Source organism: Petaurus breviceps, unplaced genomic scaffold (genome assembly GCF_028583685.1).
Source record: "Petaurus breviceps papuanus isolate PSGF00001 unplaced genomic scaffold, PetGlider_PUasm1.0 79, whole genome shotgun sequence".
Classification (NCBI taxonomy): Eukaryota; Metazoa; Chordata; class Mammalia; order Diprotodontia; family Petauridae; genus Petaurus; species Petaurus breviceps.
In genome coordinates, this window is record NW_027186523.1 from 31,750,573 (window position 1) to 31,771,829 (window position 21,257).

General features: G+C 35.1%; 2 protein-coding genes across 3 annotated transcripts in view; one reads left to right on the forward strand and one right to left on the reverse strand.

Moving 5' to 3' along the window:
• Positions 1–21,257, reverse strand: part of LOC138175894 (coiled-coil domain-containing protein 146-like) — a 245,301-nt gene that overhangs the window by 190,981 nt on the left and 33,063 nt on the right. The window lies entirely within an intron of this gene.
• The window catches only part of LOC138175893 (protein FAM185A-like), a 65,491-nt gene that overhangs the window by 12,110 nt on the left and 32,124 nt on the right, over positions 1–21,257 (forward strand). Inside the window, exons 4-6 of one of the 2 annotated variants that reach the window (XM_069106543.1) lie at positions 689–781; positions 9,429–9,567; positions 19,127–19,168. In XM_069106543.1, coding sequence (XP_068962644.1) covers positions 689–781; positions 9,429–9,567; positions 19,127–19,168 — 274 coding nt within the window. The remainder of the gene's footprint in view (positions 1–688; positions 782–9,428; positions 9,568–19,126; positions 19,169–21,257) is intronic. The other variant, XM_069106544.1, reaches the window with a different exon arrangement.

Below are 21,257 nucleotides of genomic sequence, written 5' to 3' on the forward strand. Positions count from 1 at the left end.
CTTCCGTTATGGAAAATTTTCTTTTTTTCTTTTTTGTTGAAGTTTTAATTTCTTCCCCAATAGATCTATTACATGCACACATATACACACTCAAACATACACATATCCCTTTTCTTCTCTGTCATGGTGACTCTCATTGTGTCCTTAAGTAGAACTTTATTTTATGAAATCTTTTTTTTTTTTTTTTTTTTGCTTTTTGGAGGGGGGAAGGGAGGGCAATTAGGGTTAAGCGACTTGCCCAAGGTCACATGACTAGTTTTTTTTTTCTGTTAAGTGTCTGAGGCTAGATTTTAACTCAGGTCCTTCTGACTCCAGGGCCAGTGCTCTATTCACTGCACCACCTAGCTGCCCCTCCTTAAGTAGAACTTAAAGTTGCCAAATATTATTTGTAAAATTAAATCAAATATCAAATGAAGAAAATGATTTTGCCCCTCTTTCATAAAGTAAAGTGCATGGTCTTTGTAGTTGTTTTCATTGAGCTTTTTGAATTACTTCCAGCTTACTTGTGGGTGTTAACTGTTCATTATGGCTAAAATCAATGTAGGTCTGATTGCAGATGACATGTTTATAAATTTAACACTTGCAATTAAATGCTTTGATGATAAGACAAAAAAAGTCTAAATTGCTGGATTTTGTTTGTTAAATATAATCCCCAATGCAAATAAAACTTTTACAAATTGTCTTTCAGAGTAAAAAATTGCATATTCAAACAAAAGGAGGCAAAGTGATCTGTCTGGGAACTATTCTTGGAAATACAGACATTCATGCATCAGAAAAAAGTGTAAGCAAGAATAAGACTTTTCTTTTTAAGAAGTTTTAATTTAATGTAAAGTTGGTCATCATGAAATAAGTGTTTCAGAATTCATTGCACATTTCCTTTTAAAAACATGTTTATTATTGGCTCCTAAAACACTCAGTATTATGAATGTTGATTATTTCACACCCATTTAATGAAATTTTAAAATAGATTTTAAACATTTATCAAATTTCATTCAATAAAACTTCAGTTGAGTATGTTTCAATCTCAGAGCAGCAGGGTGGTAGGAGCATGTCAAAGCAGATAGACCTGAGTTCACATTCTGTCTGATACTTCTTGGGTGACTATGGTGTAACTTAAAGTCTTTGAGCTGCAGTTTCTTCATCTCTAAAGTGGGCTTAACATTTCATGTAGTACCTGCCATTAAGGGTTGCTGTGAGTATCAAATGAGATAATGTATATAAAACACTTTGTAAGCCTTGAAACACTCCAAAAGGTAGAGTTGCTATTACTGTTTTAATATATTATTTGAGTTCCTGTCTTGTAAAGCCCTGAGCCAGTGCCTCTTGGAGGAACAGAGCTTCTGAAGTTTATGCTGATGTGTGCACACACTGTTGAAATCCTCCTGAGCTGCAAAGGTTTTCAGTATTGGCCCAGGGATGGAGTGTGTGATCTGAAGACCAACTTTACTGGCTTGACAGAAGCTCTTTTCCAGAAAGTTGTGCACCAACTGATCCAATTTTTTGACTACAGCAAATCATTAAACCATCTACTAAGGTGTAAAGGGGCAACAATCTGCATCAGTAAAAGAATTTTTCACTAAGAGGTGAAAACATGTGTATCTTTGTAGTAAAGTGTCACTAAAAACGTGTTTGACTACAAATCCAAAATTTTCTTTTTTTTGGCTGATTATAGAGTAATACCAATAGCAATAACTGACATTTATATAGTACTAAGTGTTTAAAGCAAAAAATTTTATGTATCTTATTTTATTTGAGCCTAACAACAACTCAGTGTTCTAGGTTAAATGATGAGGAAGATGGAATCACTGTCTCCAGAGCCCTTTAGCCCTCCAGCACTCCCAAAAAAGCAATTATGTGCCAAACATAGAATAAGTACAGCTGAATTCATAGAACAGAGAAGAGAGAATCCCCCCCCCAATGTAAAATCCTTATGAATATTAACACCAGAGAATTTTAATCCTTAAAGCATTCAGTACTTACACCCCTCTCTGCAAGCTTCTCTGTTTGCCTGGCCCAAGGCAGGTACACAAGTTGCCTTGTAAGCTTGTGTCCTTATGCCCATCTTGGGAATTACCTTCTCTTCTTATTGCAGAGTCTCTGCAGGAAACTGAGCATTCCTCCCTCTGCCAAATCTAGATAGAGCAGAGGAGGTAGAGAGATAATGCTGCCTTCTTACTGGGACCCAGTCCTAGGCTAGAAGTCCAGAAGGCTGCGGAGGATTTGCCCAGAAACACCCTCTTTACCCTCCTTCCATCTTGAAAAAAGTAGTAGACACTTTTATCTTTGCTGGAAAAGTAAAGGAGTTCCAGGGGAAGAATTGGGGTTAGAAGTTGAGGAAAGGGCTTTGCCTGAAAGAAAGGCCACTGAAACCCAGCTAAGGCCAGTCTAGTCCTCTAGAGAGGTAATGAGGGCAGGGACACAGTCCTATAAATCCTAGATCCTCAGAAGCAAATAGGTTGAGGTAGCCCATGGTAAGCCTGAACCTACCAGCAAAGGGGAAAGGGCCAGAAAATGAGTGATGGAGGAATACAAATAATCCAAAATACATTTATTTCAAAAGAAAAAACTTTCAATAAAAAACACAAAGCACAAGTGGATAAACTAACGGTGAGAATCCTAAAACCAAATGGTAAAATTAACAGTAAATCCTCCAAGAGAACACATAGTTCTCTTGACAAATATTTTAAGACAAAGGAAAATGAACCAGGATTTGATTAAATATAGAGTCCTATGGACTCTTAAGAAAGCATAGAATAACAGGAAACCCCATAATATTTCAAAATTGAAATGAAATCCACAGAAGAAAAAATTAGGAATGAATATAGACTGGAACTGAAAGTTTTCTATGCAAAATTTTAAAACTCAGCAAAATAGAAAAAAAAGATTGAACTCCTAATGGAGAGTGTATGATAAAAGGAAAGATTAATAAATTTGGAACACAAATACTGAAGCATAGTTAAATCTGGCAAAAGAGAAGCAAAAAGTCAAGCTTAAAAGAATTTATGAGTTATATGTAAACCAAAACAATTGGCCTGGAGAACAAGATGAACAGAGACAACTTCAGGCTCACAGTTTTCCCAGAACATGACAAATAGAAAAGCCTGAATATTGTAACACATGTAATAATATAAGAAAATGAATTCTATGAGGTAGATATCATTGATATCACCATCATTTTACAGATGAGGAAGGTGAGGTTCAGAGAAGTTAATTCAGGGTTATCACTGAATTTTGTATGATTCCATGGTCACAACTGGTAAATGTCAGAAGCAGGATTGAAGCAGGTCAGAAGCACATTCTGGCTCTACCTTCAATATCCCTACATAATTTACTTTAAAAATGGAGGTGAAAATATGACTTACTTAGAACAGAATATGTGTTGAGTATTTTTCAAGACTTGAATATGCTAATCAGTGTATTAAGTATAAAATATTTGTTGAATGACTAGTGAATAAATTTTGCATTGTAGGCAAATTTGAAGGATGACATAAATGTTATTCTAATATTTTCCACAAGATGGCACTAAATGATAACATTTCTAGAAAGTTGTTTCCTTGAGCTTCATTTTCAATAATTTCTCATTGTTGCTTTATAAATGATATTGACATTGAATAGATTGACAACAGGATGTAATTTTAGAGGTAGAAATCTACAATAAAAGTTATTTAGTATCTTTTTAAATGAGTTTGTGTCTGTAGGTTTTGGTTACATTATATCATTTTTGTTTTCTAACATTGCTGAGAATCTTTTGGTACAAATTTGAGAAAGGACTTGGTTAACTCTCTGCAGATGATTGGTGGTAAATTTTATCTTTAAATTTTTGTTGGAATGATTAATCAAAATATTGTTACCTCTGTTACATATTATTTATAAATATGTGTTTATATATAATATATGTATTATATAATTACATATGAAATACATGTATATAGTATATATAAAATAATGTAACCTATGTTACATTATTATTTTTTTTAATCTTCTGTGAACATATAGCAATAAGCTGTTTGAACTAATATACTTATCTCTTTGGGCTGAGGTTCTTATCCCAGGGTCTGTGAATTTGGTTGTTTTTTTTTTTATTTTTAACTGTATTTTAATATAATTTTCTTTATAACGTATTTTATTTTATGCATTTAAAACACAACTCTGAGAAGGTGTGCCTAGACTTTAGCAACCTGCTAAAGGGGTCCCTGACAAATAAAAAGGATGAATAATGACTGCTTTAGGGTGTTAGATTGAGAACCAATCTTAATAAAACCCAGTCGCTTAGAAGCCATGTAATCCATTTTATAAAAGAGAACACTGAGGCCCAGAGAGGCTGTTTCTTTAAACGAAGGGGTGCAAAAATGCCCCACAAAACACATTTAGTATCCCTCTAGCAGTTTTTGTTAAGCTGGTACATCAGCTAGTACCTCCTGGATTAATGTCCTTGACAAGGGTGAAATAAAATTTTCTGAGCAATCTATCAGTCAAACATCTATTAAGTGCCTGCTCTGTCCTAGGCACTGTGCTAAGGAGTGAGAGGCAGTCTCTCATTTCGAGACTCAATTTTTGAGACTCTCCACCAAATAATGGTGGAGACAACCTGTAAACAACTATGTACAAGAAAACTACACACAGGATGAATTGGACAGAATCAAGAGAGGAGAGTCTCTAGAATTAAGAGGAAAGGCTTTCTGTAAACTGTGAGCTTTTAGCTGGGCCTTGAGGGAAGCCTGGGAAGGCAGGAGGCAGAGATGAAGAGGGAGAGCATTTCTAGCATGGAGTACAGCAGTGAGAATGCCCAGAGTTGGGGAGATGGAGGGTCTTGTCCAAGTTGGTGGTGGGTAGGTGGAGAATAAGGTGCAGGAAGATTGGAAAGGTGAGGGTGGGGCGGGGTATGAAGGGCTTTAAGTGCCAAACAGGATTTTGTATTTAATCCTGGAGGTGATAGGGAGCTAGTGGAATCTATTAAGTAGGGGGTGGAGGATTACATAGGCAAAGCTGTACTTTAGCAAGATCACTTTGAAATCTGCATGGAGAATGGACTAGTGCGAGGTAAGGAGACCAACCAGAAGGCTGTTGCAGTAGTTGAAGTGTGAGGTGATTAAGGTCTGCATCAGAGTAGCGGCCTCTCAGATAAGAGAAAGGGGGCATGTGTGGGGAAATATTGTAAAAGTAACAGGACTTGGTAACAGATGGATATGGGGGGGGTGCCCAACTTTTTATTTTAATATAATCAAAATTCAGTTTTAGATATATTGAGTTTAAGATCTCTATTGGACATTTATTTTGAGATGTTGAATAGAAAATTGGAGATGTGAGACTGGAAGTCAGCAGAGAGATTAGGACCAAATAAATCTGAGAATCATCAGCTAGCATTAGCTGATGAGATCATGAAGTAAAATAATATAGAGGGAAAAGAGAAGTAGGCCCAGGATGGAATCCTGTGAGATGCCCACATTTAGCAGGTGTAACCTGAATGAAGTCTGTAGCAAAGGAGACCAAGATGGAATAGCCAGATAGGTAGAAGGAGAACCAAGGAGAGTAGAGTGTCTTGAAAACCTAGGAGAAAGTATCAAGGAGAAGAGGGGGATCAATGATGCCAAAGGCTACAGAGAAGGGAAGAAATACAAGAATTGAGAAAAGACCATTAGATTTTTAGCAACTTTGGAGAAAGCAGTTTTGGTTGAATAATCATGTTAGAAGAAAACAGGTCATTAGGCTTGGTAATTAAGAAATTGTTAGTAACTTTAGGAGGGAAATCTGGACATCTTTGCTACTACTTTTGAATCATTTCTTTATATTTTTTTATGTGTTATTTTCAGATTGTCAAACAACCAAATAGAAGAACCAAAGTTCATGCAAAATCCCAGCCAGAATTATTCTTAGATTGTTGTTTTCAGTTAGCTGGATTACTGATTGCATCCAACCAGTTAGGCTAGAATCAGCAGTATACCTTTATTGTTTCTTTTTCCCCATCTTTTTTTTATAGTAGCTTTGTCTTATTCCAGAATAATTTTCTGTGTATATATTTGTGATAGGACTTGCAGAATTTTTATTTAAATGAAGTCATATATAGGATGTAAAACATTTTTTAAAATATGTTCAAATTTGTGTTTTTTTTGAAGAAACACAAAATAAATGTGTAATAAATCTGTTTATCACATTGCCCAGTGCTTAGCACAGATTCTTACAGGCATTGAATGCTTGATGTTTGCTGATTGTATGTATTTACTTTGTGAGTAAAAAAAGGCCTTAAATATCTTTCCTGAAGTAAAAGACTCTTAAGATACTATATATATATGTTCAAAATTTGACAAAGTGATTTTTAAATTATATCTTATTTAATTTTCCTGTGAAGTAGGTGGGGTGAAATTATATCATTCCCATCCTACAGATGGAAAAACTGAGAAATAAACATGATTTGTCCAATTTTGCAATGAATTAATTGCATAGCTACCAAGTAGTTCTGAGATTGATTTCTTTCTCTGGTCTTCTAAAACAAAAGACTACATTCAATTTGACAATTCATTTAAACACTCATTAAACACCTGTATACTTCCAACAAATAACTTAGTTTCCATTACATTTGACATATATTAAAAATATTATATACTTTTCAGTTTCTGTTCTCACACTAAAAGGGAATGTCATTTTCAAGCTTCTTTCAGTAGGAGATAGTTCTTGATCTTTTGTTTTAGACAGTATTCTGCCTATTCTCAAACATATTTCTGTTAGCATTTAGCTTGAACTATATTTCATCTAATGGGTAGGTAAGAGAAATTAAAAGCATTTCTGTACTATAAACTATTTTTAGTTTTATCTATCAGTTAAAGTCTCTACAAGAGGGTCTTATAGCCTGTTGACCATACAAACTGTATTTACTACAAGGTAATTTATTGAAGGGAATTATTAAGGTAAAACTGTATGAAAAAATGCAGTTTATTGTTTTATTTTCTTTTGGACTTTTTTCTAGTTTTCTAGAGAACAATATACTTAGTATTTTATAAACAAAGTCAGCCCTTCATCATTTTTTCCAAATAGTAATTAGAAAGTATGATGACATTATTGGTTAGTCATTGAATAGAATACTGAACTGGAAATTAGAATGACTGTTCCTGTGTTAGCCTGTTGCCTTAGAGCGGGAGTTCTTAACCTGGGATATGTGTATTTTGTTTTAATGTTTTGGTAACTATTTCAGTATAATTGACATGTGTAATTAAACCAAGCATAATGCATTAAGCTAAATAGGATTTACTTAAACTTCATAATGAGTAGAATTCCACAGTTATACAAAAATGTTCTTCATTCTAATCAAATGAAACTTGTCATTGCGACCACTGACAACTTTAAATATAATGGATTTTTACAGAACTAATTTTCACATTTTTTATTTAATAATAACAATTAGGAAGTTCTTGATTCGGAAGTGGTATCAAAAGTTAACATTGAGTTAGATTAATTTTTTTTCCCTTAAAAAGAGGAGCAGGCCAAAAACATAACACGTTCTCTCAATGAGCAAATAGATTCATTAGGAACTACACTGATTTTTTTTTCAGAGTGATTTTTACTCAGGGATAATAGTAAAATCTGTAGTCTGTCATTCTTCTAAAGAATAATTTCTACTAACTCAAAATGACAACCCTGAGGTACTATAAAATTTTGAAGTATCTTCCAAGTCATCAAAGAAAATGCCTTTGAAATTGTCTTAGTACTAAGTGTATCTGATTTTTATGCAAATTTGTAAACCATTCCTGATAGCTCTTTACTAACCAATTATTTACTTTGGCAGTATAGAACATTCTTCTACAGTGCTTACTAGCATGGATTTTACTATGCTAGGCATAACTTCTGCATTATCACTGCTTTGTTTTATAGTATGTGACTTTTTTGGTTAGTATAATTTCTGAAGTTAGTTATTTGCAGAATCCTAGTATCATAGATTTAGGACCAGAATTGACATTAATAGAGCTCATCTAGCCCAACATACCCATGCTAATGATGAGCAGACGGAGACAAAGAGAAGTGAAAGGGACTTGCCCCAAATCCCACAAGTTGGAAGTAGCAGATTGAAATTCACATGTTGAATTCTCATGTCAGAATCACAAGGAATGTGTTCTCAACAACACTAATAGTGTCATCTCTGAATTATAAAGTTTGATTTTAATTATTTCTGAGTGAATGATAGGTGACTGTAACCTTATCTTCAAAGGAATAAATACCATAAAAAAAAAAGCTGAGAACCCAGAGAATATAAGTGACTATTTCAGGCTTCCGTTGAATTGACTTTTATGGTTTTTAGAAAGTGCTTCATTCTACCACTTCTGGATACCAGCTGGTTCCTGTATCAGTACCCTTGCTACTTATAACTTGTGGGCCCTACTTTAATAGCTAGGAAGCACTTTGTTATACCATACCAATAGAAGATCGCATTTACATAGCACTTTACAGTTTACAATCACTTTGCTCATGAAATAGCCCAGGGAGCTAGAGAAACCCATAGTTATCCTTTCCACATCACAGATTTCCCCATCACAGTTTTGTTGTATTGTGGGTTGGCATAAGAAGTTAAATGAGAGTTTTGGGGGAGTTCTGCAGAAGCTGCAGACAATGTATGAAGGCCAGCAGATGACACAGAAGTTTAGAAATATAAAATATATGTATAATATTGTATAATATCAACCCAGATTTTACCATAAGATACTGTAAACACCCCATTTAAAATAAATTCAGACTTCTTTTTTGGGTCAAAGGGAGAGCCAAAAAAATTTTACACAGATTTTTCTGATTGCACAGGTAGCATGCCCCTAACCCCAGTGATATGGAAGGGATGACTGTAGTCATTGGCCCAATGACATGGCCATTGCATTTCAGAACTAAAGTAAAGTAGTCTGAATCTGACTCTCTGGTTTGTTTTATCCTATCCCATTGACAACCATAGAAGAAACAAGAGTTAAGGAAAAATATAAGGAAGCTGCCATCTAAAAATTACTGGGTATATTAGTGTTTTAAAATTCATCTTGTAACTTAGAGGTTGTATAGCATAATAAATGGAGAGGGGGGCCTTGGAGTTGATATAGCAGACTTAGATTTACATCTCAGCTCTCCTGCGCTGGCTGCGGCACTCTAGACAAATCTCTTAACTTCTAACCAAGTAGGCATCTAAGACTACAAAGTTTGGAGTGGTTGTTTTATCTGCTTTGATCAAAAGGATCCCATCACTGAGAGTTTGATGTACCAATGAAATTATAGTCCAGGTCCCGCTCCTCCCACCCCCCCCCAAATAAAACCACCCCACTTAGAGGTACAATTTTCTTGTCATTAAAGTTTGTTATGGGTGGAAAGTTTATGAAGTTCCTGGTTAATTCAGGAGGTGCTATGATGGCTTTTTAAAAATCACTTGGTTTGATAATCAACTGATTTAAGTAATTTTCTTTTAATAGACTGTGACTATAAATAAACTACAGGGGAGTTCTATTAATATATCTACTGAAGATGGTTTGCTGAAAGCCGAGTATCTGTATACAGAGTCTTCATCTCTTTCTTCTGCTGCTGGGGATATTACATTGGGAAGTATTCATGGTAAGATGAAAGTGTCAAGAAACATTGCAATCTTCTTAGTTCAGCATACATGAGCTATTTTTCCCAGCATAAGGTAGTCTTTTCTTTTACAGAGATACAACTCAAGTCACAAGAAAACATAATATTGGAAAAAGAAACAAAAAACCAGAAAACTGGCAGAAAATTGCCACAAACCAAAACAATTCTATATTGGCAAAAAGCTGATATTGTTAGATATGAAGCTGGGTATTTTTCTCTTTACTGAAAAGATTATACTTTTACCCATTTCTTTCAGTATTACTAAGAATTATAAACTTCAAGGAAAAAATGGAAAAAAAAATGAGAACTTTATAAAAAAGGGAGAGACAGAATGCCCTTTGAAATAAATATAGGTTTTAAACAGCTGCTTGCATTTTTATAGAAAATCCAATGGTTAAGCTATTTAATAAGACTTTTGGATGGAATCTGGTTGATGACTTTCAGAGATACTATATTTGTTCAACATGTTTTCTCTCTATTTTTACTGGCATCATATACTTAAGGGACTCTGCCAATTTCTGCTTTCACTGGGTAGGTGGCATTTGGTTTCTTCCCAAAACATTTTTTCTAAAAAAAAAAAAACTCAACCAGAAATATGATTAACTTGGGCATCTTTTATGTTATTGAAAGGGAAAGGAAGAGAGAGGCATGTGATATTCAGTATCCCTGATCATACCTTGAACCCTTTTATAGTGTTTTAACAGGTGATTCAAAGCCCAGTAAAATATAGACTTCCTGCTAATAGATATTAATCAAAATTATTTATTTTTGAGGCACTCTGGTACATACATTAGTTGTTCTTTGCTAGGGCTTTTTTCTTGAAAAATGCACACCTTGTTTTTTCCCACAGGAATAACCACCCATTTCCTTTTTATAGTAAACTGAAAATTTGTACCTTTATATAGCAAAAATCTATATTTGAAAATTGAACAGTAATTAATATATTAAGAAAGCAAAAACAATATTTACTAGTCATCTTATACATCAGAGAACAGCAATTATTAGTTAGCTTAAGAAAGTATAAATAATTATATACTAGTCATTTTATGCATTGGAGAACATAATAGATGGCATTTCTTTATCTGGAGGTGCCTTATATCTCTAGCTTATCATATGAATTAGACCAGAGTACAAGCTTCCAGGGGAAAAATCCACGAAAACAAAAATCTAAATGTGGACAGATAGATTGAGGATTATTAATTCCTCCTCTCTCACACCAAATAGTGATTTGCTAACTTAATATTGAGTTAAGATATTTTAGTCATCTCTCTAGGCAAGATTATATCTTCTGTCAGAAAGAACATGAAAACAAACAGTATTTCTTTTAAACAAATAGTTCAGTTATTTCATCATGCTTTTTGAAAGTTAAATTGTGCATGAAATGAATGTAGAATTTTTAGAATTGCCTATTTTTACAGTGACTTATTTTCTAAAAAAGATTTTTGTTGCATTTGGAATGTATTTAGTTATGACTTGCAATGGAAAAACAATTTCTGATAAGCAAATTGGAGGTTCCAGTAATCAGATGTTGCTTCAAATAGGGCAAGAAAACTATAAAATATTAGAAATTTTAAGGTTTTTCTTCTTTTACATCCAGATATATGTTAGACTTTTTTCTCATCTCCATTTTTCTCTAACACAAATAAGTTTTAGCTGTGAACAGGATTTTGTAGTATTTTTGTTACTGTGTTTACCTTTCCTTCCAAGACTGAAATAAATGAAATATAGTAAAAAAAAAAAAAGTTGTTTTTATAACAAATTGCCATTATTGCCCTGAAGCAAAAGAACTTTTAACAGAATATGCTGGAAGTTCTCAGACGTCTGATTACTTAACTGAAGAAGAAACAAATTACTAAAGAAGAAAAGTTTTACTGGCATTTATAAATTATTTTTCATGCTTTCTTATAAAGATTATTTTGCATGGTATAGTGGAAAGAAAGGTAGACTTTAAATCAGAATATTTGTTAAGGAAGTGGTTAGATTTGATGACCTTCAAGAACTTTTTCCCCTCTCTGACATTATTTGATTCTAATACCTCAACCAGAAAAACACTACAGGCAGGCCCTGATTTCTTCATGTCCAAGTCAGGAAGCGTGCCTCCTCCTTTCCCCCCATGTTGGAATTTTTCCTTCTTTATTTTCTCCCATTCTTCCATAATATCATCATAGGTAATGTACCAGTTTTCTCTGGGAATTTATATGAATGATGTCTATTTCTGAGATCAACCATGAAACAAATGAATCAATGAGCTATCAGCTCAGCTACGTTTTTCCTATACTTTTCCAAATGTATTTTGTTTCTATAGTCCACTAAATTCAGAGGATGCAGTAAATATTTATAATATTAAAATGCTTTTATTACTACAAACTCAATCTTTCTAGCAAACATCTATTAACTACTAATTACATCAAACATGGGCCTAATCAAAATTCATTCTCAAATTTGAATCATTTTTATCTCAATCAAATGGGAGAAAAGTTTGGTCATTGTCTTCTTCACAATCTAAATGATGCATGTGTATTCATATATACATATAAATGTGTGTGTATATATATTTAAACATACAAATGTGTGTGTCTATATCATGCTATTTTGGTTTTGCTGGGCTCATTTTATATCTTTTCATGTATGTTTCCATATTTGTATTTTTCATATTTGTCATCTTTCTGGAGTCATCTATCATTCATTAGTCTCATACTTAGACACCTTTACATTTTTTTGTTGATGTTATAAGCTACAATTTTTTTTTCGGAGGTCTTTTTTTTCCTTTTCATGATATATTTAGGATAAAATTCTAGCAACAGAATTGGTGGGGCAAAGGACACATCTTAGGATATGTTGCTAGATAGTTCTTCAAAATATTTCTACTAGTTTACTGTCCCAATAACAGTGTAATAGAGTATTTATTTCCCTGTAACCCAAATAAATAAAAAATTTTATACTTTTTTTGCAATTTTTGCTAATTTAGTGGGTATAAAATGGCATCTTAAAGTTGTTGTGATTTACATTTCTTTGATTATTACTAAATTTAAACATCTTTTCATATTTTTATTAATAGTTTATTTTTCTTCCTTTAGAAAAAGTCTGCCTGTGACTTTTGATCATTTTTCTATTGAGCAGTATATATAACCTGTACCAGTTCTCATAAACTCAAGATGTCAAACCTTTACTTGATATATTTAATAATCATATTGTTTGCAAGTCTACTTTTTAATTTAAAGATACTGTTTTATGTCAGTGGCAATAGTATTTCTTTATTTACCAAAGTTTAATGTTTAATTTTTTTTTTTAATGTTAGTTACTGAACAAGGAAAAGTCACAGTAAAGATACAAGTGACTTTGAAAGTGCACCTAAGAACTTCAGTAGAGTCGGTTTTTAGCCACTGCTGGAATCATGAATCTACTTTGTATTCATGAATATAGATGGAGAAACAAATATAAGATGGTCCATTAAAAACCAGTTTCTATCACCTTTAGTGGATCATCTCTCTTGGGCCACCCCGTCATTAAGATGATGATGAGAAAACTTTAATCATATCCTCACTACATGTCCTTAAGTAGACTTTATGATTTCATTTTGGTTACCATTTGCTATCCATAAAATGTGGGATCTTGGTACTTAATTTTTTTTAGCATGAAGTACTATAGAACTGTAGAAGACGAATAGTTTCCATTATATTAAAGCACTTCAGAACTTCCAGGCCTGAGACAAAAGGTGGATTTTCTATCTCTCCAGCAATATCCCAATGTTTGTGCACAGCCTGCCTATAAAAATTATTCTTCTAGTTCTTTCAGGTTTACTTCTGGCCGCATCTGCTTTACTGTCAGCCAAGTAGAGAGGATATGTGCATAAATGATAAAGCTGAAAGATTCAACTACCCAGAGAAGTTTGGAAACATTGAACCTTTATAGTTTTTTGATTGTTTTGCTTCTGTTACTAGTGTATTTGTGTTACTTGACCATAATGACATTTCTTATGGTGAAGAACAAATAAAGCAATATTTCTTTTTCATCTGATGGCTTATTTTTCTACTCTGACCATGTTAGAATGAAAGCTTGCTTATTAAGAAAACTGTGTTTTCCTAAACTCTAGAATTTGTGGAGAGGTTGTATAACTTTACATTGAGTTATTAAAAATCACAATGGTTAGACCATAAAATAGCATATGATGCAATGAATGTTTTACTGAAATCTACTTTTCCTTTAAAAGAAAAGTCACATATTAATCTCTTTCTTAATGGGCTGTGAAATAAACTGGATCTTGTCAGTGTTTGGGGATGAAAAACAGAATGATCCACAGGGCATTCCCATTTTATTCTTTCTAAAAGCTGTACTAGTGATAAAATCAAGATTCCTAAAATGTTCTTTTATTTTCTTGTTGCTCCATTAAAGATCTACATTGTGATGTGGATGTGGCCCTAGTTCCCCTTAGGACAGTCAAAGCTGCAAAACTCAGAGGGCACTAGAAGCACTTTTATTTTTAGTAAGTTTTTCAACAACTAAGCTAGTTAGCAAGAAAAATTACCTGAAATAGGAAACTACCAAAGGGTGTGCTTCGTCAGGTGAATTCTACCCCACCCAGAAGTCCTTGGGTCTTTTTTGAACTTTCTACAGGGAAGTGTCTGGAGTTCTGTTATTGGTGTACCCACACTGATGAAATCATAAATCCTTGAAGTTACTGACATATGTTCTTGTTAAATCAAAATTTACTCAAATTGATATTCCACTTGAAACACAGTCATCTCTGCACTTAGTAATGAGCAACTCTGTGTGTATTTGACAACCCTGGATACTCTAAACATGACTGTGTTGTGGTTCCATTGTCTGAATAAGTCATGTTGCCATGATGACCTAATCCCCAGTATTTAGAGTAGAACCTAAAGAAAGCAGACAATTGGGAAAATGTGAGACTAATTCTAATTAGTCTGCACTGTAGATTACACGAAAAGGAATCTGAAAGGTGGGTCAGAGGCAGATTGTGGAATGGCTGTGGAACAAATTGTTCTCATCTTCTCTTAGGGGTGGGGGGGGAAGTCTTCCTGTGCTTGGGATAGACGTCCTCCAGCTCACTGATGGGCTCAAGGCCCATTGGTTACGCTCAGTCCGGTTTAGCTCATCTGTCGAGGCCGTTTATCAAGGTGTAGCCACTGTGCATGCCACAGCTGATTGTTGGATGGTGGACCCCAGAGGTAGAGGAGCAGCCTGAAGAGGGTTCAGCAAGTCCCCACACCAGAGGTTTTGGTTCTTCCTGAACATCCCATACACTGGCGGGGGGGGGGGGGGCCACAGCGGAGAAAGCGCCAGGCCTGGAATCAGGAAGACCTGAGTTCAAATGTGACCTCATACATTTAGTACCCTGGGCAAATCACTTAACATCACTTTGCCTCAGTTTCCTCATCTGTGAGGGGAAAAATGGGAACACTGATGACAACTACCTCCCATAGTTGTTATGAGGATCAAATGAGATAAAAATTATAAAGTGCTTAGCCCATAGTAGGTGCTATATAAATGTTAGCTATTATTTTTACTAAAAGGCATTCTCTGTTCTACTGTCCTTGTCTAAATCCTGCCTGACTTTGATGGCTCAGATTACATCCTGCCTTCTCCATGACTACTACCGTTCACAAAGCTCAGTTTTCCTTCTCTAAACTCTTAGACCATTTGTCTTTACTGGCCACTTGGATAAAATGAGATAAATTATCTGAAGTGCTTTGTGATTGTAGAGCACCATATGTAAGTGCAGGGTGTTAATGTTATTGATGATTACACTGTACTTGGATCTGCATTACATTGTTTCAAATTTTTAACATGTGTAAACCTTGTCTTTGAGCAAGAAGATCTGGCTTTGAGTCCTAGATCTTGCACTTAGTAGGTTTATGACTCTGGCAACTTGTTTAATCTCTTTGAGCCTCAGTTTTCCCTATCCTCAAAATGGGGATAATGGTATTTCCCTCAGAAAGTTGTTGAGAAGAAAGCACTTTGGGAGTCTTAAAACATTATCAACATCTCTGAGGCTGTTTATTATTATTATTAGGTTCTCTTCAGTTGGTTGTGACTTCCTGAGGGCATGGAGTGTATTATATTTAGCAAATACTTGATAAATATTTAAATTTAATTGAGTTCTTTGCAATGCACATAGTAAGCATTTAATACAGTTTTTTTAGTGAATGAACATGTCATACTTCCTGTTTTTATCTTAACCAGACCCATGATTTCAGTGGTATAGGGAACAGCTGGTGAGGAAACTCTTTTCCAGTGATGGCCCAGTTACAGGCCCTGCCTGCTCTGTAACCTAGAGTCTTGGAGGAGCAGAATTGCTTGAGGGCCCTGAGAGGTTGGGGGATGTGCCCAGCATCACAGTCTGTGCCAGGGGTGGGACTTGAACCCATGCTTTCCTTGTTCCAAAGCCTTCTCTATCCCCCATATTATAAAGCCGTGGAATCTGAAAACTGGGGAAATCATACAGTGACTTGCTGTGTGGCAATGGTCAAACCACTTAATTTCTCCAAGCCTCACTTACTTCATCCGCAGATGGGGATCACAGCACCTGCAGTGCATCCCCCCAGGCAGGGATGTGTCGAAGCCCAAGTGAGATCACGTCTGTAAAGCACTTTGTGCACTTTAAAGGGCTACTTCAGTGTCAGTGAGGATCGTTTTTTGTTCCTTTGGAGAGGAGGATATATGAAACACTTGCTTTGGACTAGGCATTGGCTTTGGCTGCTCTTTGTGAGTGGGTGGGACAGCTACACTTTTTTACTAGGTCTGAGCATTTGGAGGAAATGTACAGAAGAAACTGGTAAAAATAATGTTTAGAGAATAACTTACTCTATACCACACCTAACACTTCCAGCTCAACAGGACTGTTTGTCTCTTTTTTTATTTGAGTTTCCCATACAAGCCATGCTTTATTCCTACACAAACTACCTCCTTGTTCACATACTTATTGCTGTGAACTATATTTGAATGTGAGAAATTTAGAAAAATTGGTGGAAGAATTAATTGCCTTAAAATCTAACAAAGGAATCATTTTCTTATATATTAATGTGTTGTTTAGAAGGATATTTGGAACAGTACACTTCCAGAATTTATTTATTTTCAGTTTTCAACATTCATTTCCACAGTCGGTGCCGTCTCCCCATTTCTCTCCTCCCCCACTCCAAGATGGCATGCATACTGATTACCCCTTCTCCCAGTCTGGCCTCCTTTCTACTCCCCCCATACTTGTTCCCCACTTCCCCCTTACTTTCTTGTAGAGCAAGATAGATTTCTATACTCCATTGCATGTATATCTTATTGGAACAGTACATGTGCATTCCCATCATAATAGATTCATTCTGGAACCAAGATGATTTCGTTATGTTTTCAGGGTGCTTTGCTGGACTTAGGGTAAAAGTTATGTTGTTTAACTGTGTATTGAGGAAATGCTGAAGAATGTGGTAATGTTTAATGGCTCCAAGGGTGACTATTCATATATGCATGCTGAACCAAAAAACTGTTCTGAGAAGGAAAAAAAAAGTGGTTTCAATCTCCCACATTCATCCTGGAAAATAGATTCTCATTAAAGGATGGAACACTTTGGGGTTTTTTTCTTAGTCATATTTTAGTGTGTGCATTACACTCCACAACCAGAAACCACTTTAATCATTGCAGTAGAAGGCAGCTGTAGAATAGAGAGAATACTCTTTTAAAAACTGTCATTGCTTTACAAGAAATGTTTCAGCTTTTGGCTCAAAATTGACTTTCTGTAGATTGGTCAATGTTTTGACGTATAGATAAAAAAATGTGCAGTGAGAGTATTTGACTGAATTTTGAATCCTATAGGGTTTTTTATTTCAATTTTTATTTTCAACTTAATAAACACCAGATAGAATGGGCATTTCTATATTCATAATAGAACAGAAAAAGATCTGACAGGAAACAACAGGTCTCTATTATATACAGCTTCCTTTTAAAGTATATTGCATTAAATATGAAACATTAAGTATAGTATTAAGGATAAAATATATACTATTAAGTACATAGTAAGAATCTTTAGCTTTCAAAATTGTCTCTTCTGACTTTCCTTCTGTTCTTTTCTCTCCATTAAAAATATGCCTTAATATGACCCTCTTTACTCTATCTTTCTATTAATTTTGCTACCACATTCCTAAACTTCTTTGCCTTTCAACCCTGTCCCACTTGGAAAAAAGAAAAACAAAATGCTTGTCATCAGTAGACATAGTCAGACAAAACAAATTCCCACATTGATTGTGTCTGGAGATGGATGTCTCATTCTTCCTCTTGAGTTTATAACTTCTCTCTTAAGAGGTGGATAACAGACTTCCTGATTAGCCCTCTGGAATCATGGTTAGTTATTGCTTTGATCAAAATTCTCAAATCTTTCCAAGTTGTTTTTCTTTATGATCTTGTTATTGTCTAAAATGCTCTCCAAGTTCTGTGTATTTCACACTAAATTCATACAGGTCTACCCTAGGTTTCCCTGAGACCTTTTTTAAAATAATTTTTTCTTAATATCTTATGGCATGATAATATTTCATTTCATTTCCTCTAACACCATCATTTGTTTAGCTCTTCCCTAGTATATGGGCACCCCTTTAGTTTCTAGTTATTTACGGCTATAGAAAGAGCTGCTATAATTAGTTGTTTACATGTAGGTTCTTTTAAAAAATGTCTTTGAGGTATAGGCCTAGTAGGGATATAGTAGCTGAATCAAAGGGCATGCATAGGTTAGTGATTTTTTTGGGATATAGTTTAAAATTGCTTTCCCAAATAGTTCCATGAACCAGTCCATTATTACCAGCCTCTTTTTCCACAGTTCTTTTAACAATCGTCATTTTCTCTTTTTTTGTCATCCTGATTAGTGTGAGGTAGAACCTCAGGGTTGCACATCTCTAATAGTTATTTTGAGCATTTTTTCCAGGTCTTTTAATACCTTGGATTTCTTCCTTTGAAATCTGCCTATTTATACCCTCAGTCCACTTATATATTGCATTAGGGTTCTTGTAAATTTTAATCAGTTCCATATGGACCTTGGAGATGCGATCTTTATCAGAGAAACTTGATGTAAAACCCTATGGTTTAAATGTGATTATCCTCCTTTCCCCATCCTTTATCAGGGAGTATATATATCCTACTTAGACTTTGAGTAGATTGGGATTTTTTTGCTAGAAAAGTTTAGTTTTTCTGATGAACTAGTAAACCAGAATCTGAACAAAATCGTAGCTATGGATTACTTAGATTTGCACCACCTAAGTAGGTTGGATACAGTAGTAAGTCACTATACAATTTTCAGTAATAGTTTATAAAACTAATCATATCCTGGGTACTGCATAACATATATATCCTTTTTTGGGGTCCAGTATAAACATTCATTCTGTCTGTTTGCCTGTCTCTCCCTCTTCCCTCTTTGTCTCTCTGTCTGTGTGTGTGTGTCTCTCTGTCTCTCTTTCTCTTTCCCTCTCTGTCTTTTTCTATCTCTCTACTCTTTTTTCTCTTTTCTCCCATAGGTGATTTAACCTTATTCTTTCTCTTTTTCTTCTAGGTGATTTAACAGTACATAGCAAAATGGGTAACATCACTATAGGTAGGTGTTGGCTTCTTTAAATTTACTTTAAAACTTACCTATGCTCTTTGTTCTGTATAATAGCATTATGGTGCCATTTCTAATCAAAATATAATTGCTACATACCTTGGTGTACCACCTAGTTAGAAGCAATGCTTAACTTATGAAATGGTGGGTTGTTGTTTTTTTTTTTGCTTTTTGGAGGGCATTTGGGGTTAAGTGACTTGCCCAAGATCACACAGCTATTTTTTTGTGTTAAGTGTCTGAGGTCGAATCCGAACCCAGGTCCCCCTGACTCCAGGGCCAGTGCTTTATTCACTGCTCCACTTAGCTGCCCCCAAAATGGTGTTTTTAAAAATATTTTTGTAAAGGTTTTGGGGGGAACTTAGAGCATATTTTCCCATAGAAATATGTTATTTGTAATGGATAGGTACCCACACAAGTCCACAAAAGCCTATGTAATCTGTGATGTACCTGAAGTCTATAATATTGTAACCATATGTAATAATCTTAGAAAAAAAGTTTTCACAATGTTAGCTTGCCATGCTAGAAATGTGTCTTTTCTTCTAGTACAAACTCATTCCATCAGTTTGCCAGGGAGTAGGAACAGAGGCTCCTAATTCCAAACCCTTTACTTGTTCTCATTTGAGATGTCTCCCTGGGACCAGATAAACAGAAAGAGTGAAAGGAGAAAAGAGGGAACAGCTACTAAGTGGATTTAAGCTCCCATCTTCCTTCTTCCTTGCTGTTTCTGGGTCCTGTACTAGTATTGGGACAAAGTGAAAAAATAAACAACACCCTGTCCTGTACCAGTACTCTGTCCAAAGTGAATGTCAGTTTTAATCTCTGAAACTTTTTGTTTTGTTTTGTTTTTTTCTCTTAAAGATCAGCCTTACCCCAAATCATTCTGGTCCCAGACCAAGCCCTACTTGGTCACTGTTTGGGCTTTGATTGGCTCAAAATGAATGCAAATAATTGTTTCTGTTTTGGCCAGAAACACTGAGGGTCTTGCCTTCCCAGATCTATTTTTTTAAAGATGCCATTCTTTGCTTCATTTTTTATTAAGCCTTAATCACTGAATGGTAGTTGCCTCAGTCAAAGAGAGACCTGTTAAAGACTTCAGCTTGAAAAGAGCAAGGTCTCCCACTGCATCCAGGGCCATCTCCAGTCATCCTAATCCATATCTGGCCACTGGACCCAGATGGTCCAGAGGAGAAAGTAAGACTGGTGACTTTGCACACCCTCCCTTCATTTAAATCCCTCACTTAACTCCAGTTCACTTACATGTCATGGCATCACCTCGCTGATGTCATGGTCTTCTTTAAGAAGGAAGGACTAACAGCAGCAGCTGCTTATGAGAAGTGTGTGAGATAAGCTAGTCAATGGACATTGTCTGTTTAGAATTTCCTTTTTTGAAGGTTTTTTTTCTTTGGTTCAGTAGAAACTTTTAACTTTTTCACAAGAGGAAAAAGAAAATTTTGGCAATTGAAATGGGAAGATAATAATGCATAGAAACAAGTAAGTCTGAAAATCAGTTGAAATTGAATTGCTTCTTGAAAATTAGTTTTAAAATCATTCTGAATTAAGATTCAAAACATTTTTCTTCTTATGAACTTTTTTCTCAGTCTAGTGATGCTAAATTAAGGGGATATATAAGACAATACTCTTTTTCTTAGATGAGTTTGTGTTCAATCAAAGAAGAATAATACATTCTCTATTATTCATTGAGCTCAGTATTAAATATTAAGATACTTGACATTTAGAACAGTTGTATTTAGGGGCGGCCAGGTAGCACAGTGAGTAAAAGCACCGGCTCCAGTGTTGAGAAGACCTGGAGATCGAATCCCGGGCTCAGACACTTAGCACCCACCCAGAAACACCTGGCCGTGTAACCTTGAGCAAGTTACTTAACCCCAATTGCTTAGAGGCGGCCGGGTGGCTCAGCAAGTAAGAGCACCGGCTCCAGTGTTGGGATGACCTGGATCAAATCTGGGCTCAAATACACCGTACCACACCCAGAAATAACTGGCTGTGTAATCTTGAGCAAGTTACTTAATCCTGATTGCTTTAAAAAAAAAAAAGAACAGTTGTATTTAATTATTTTTTATCA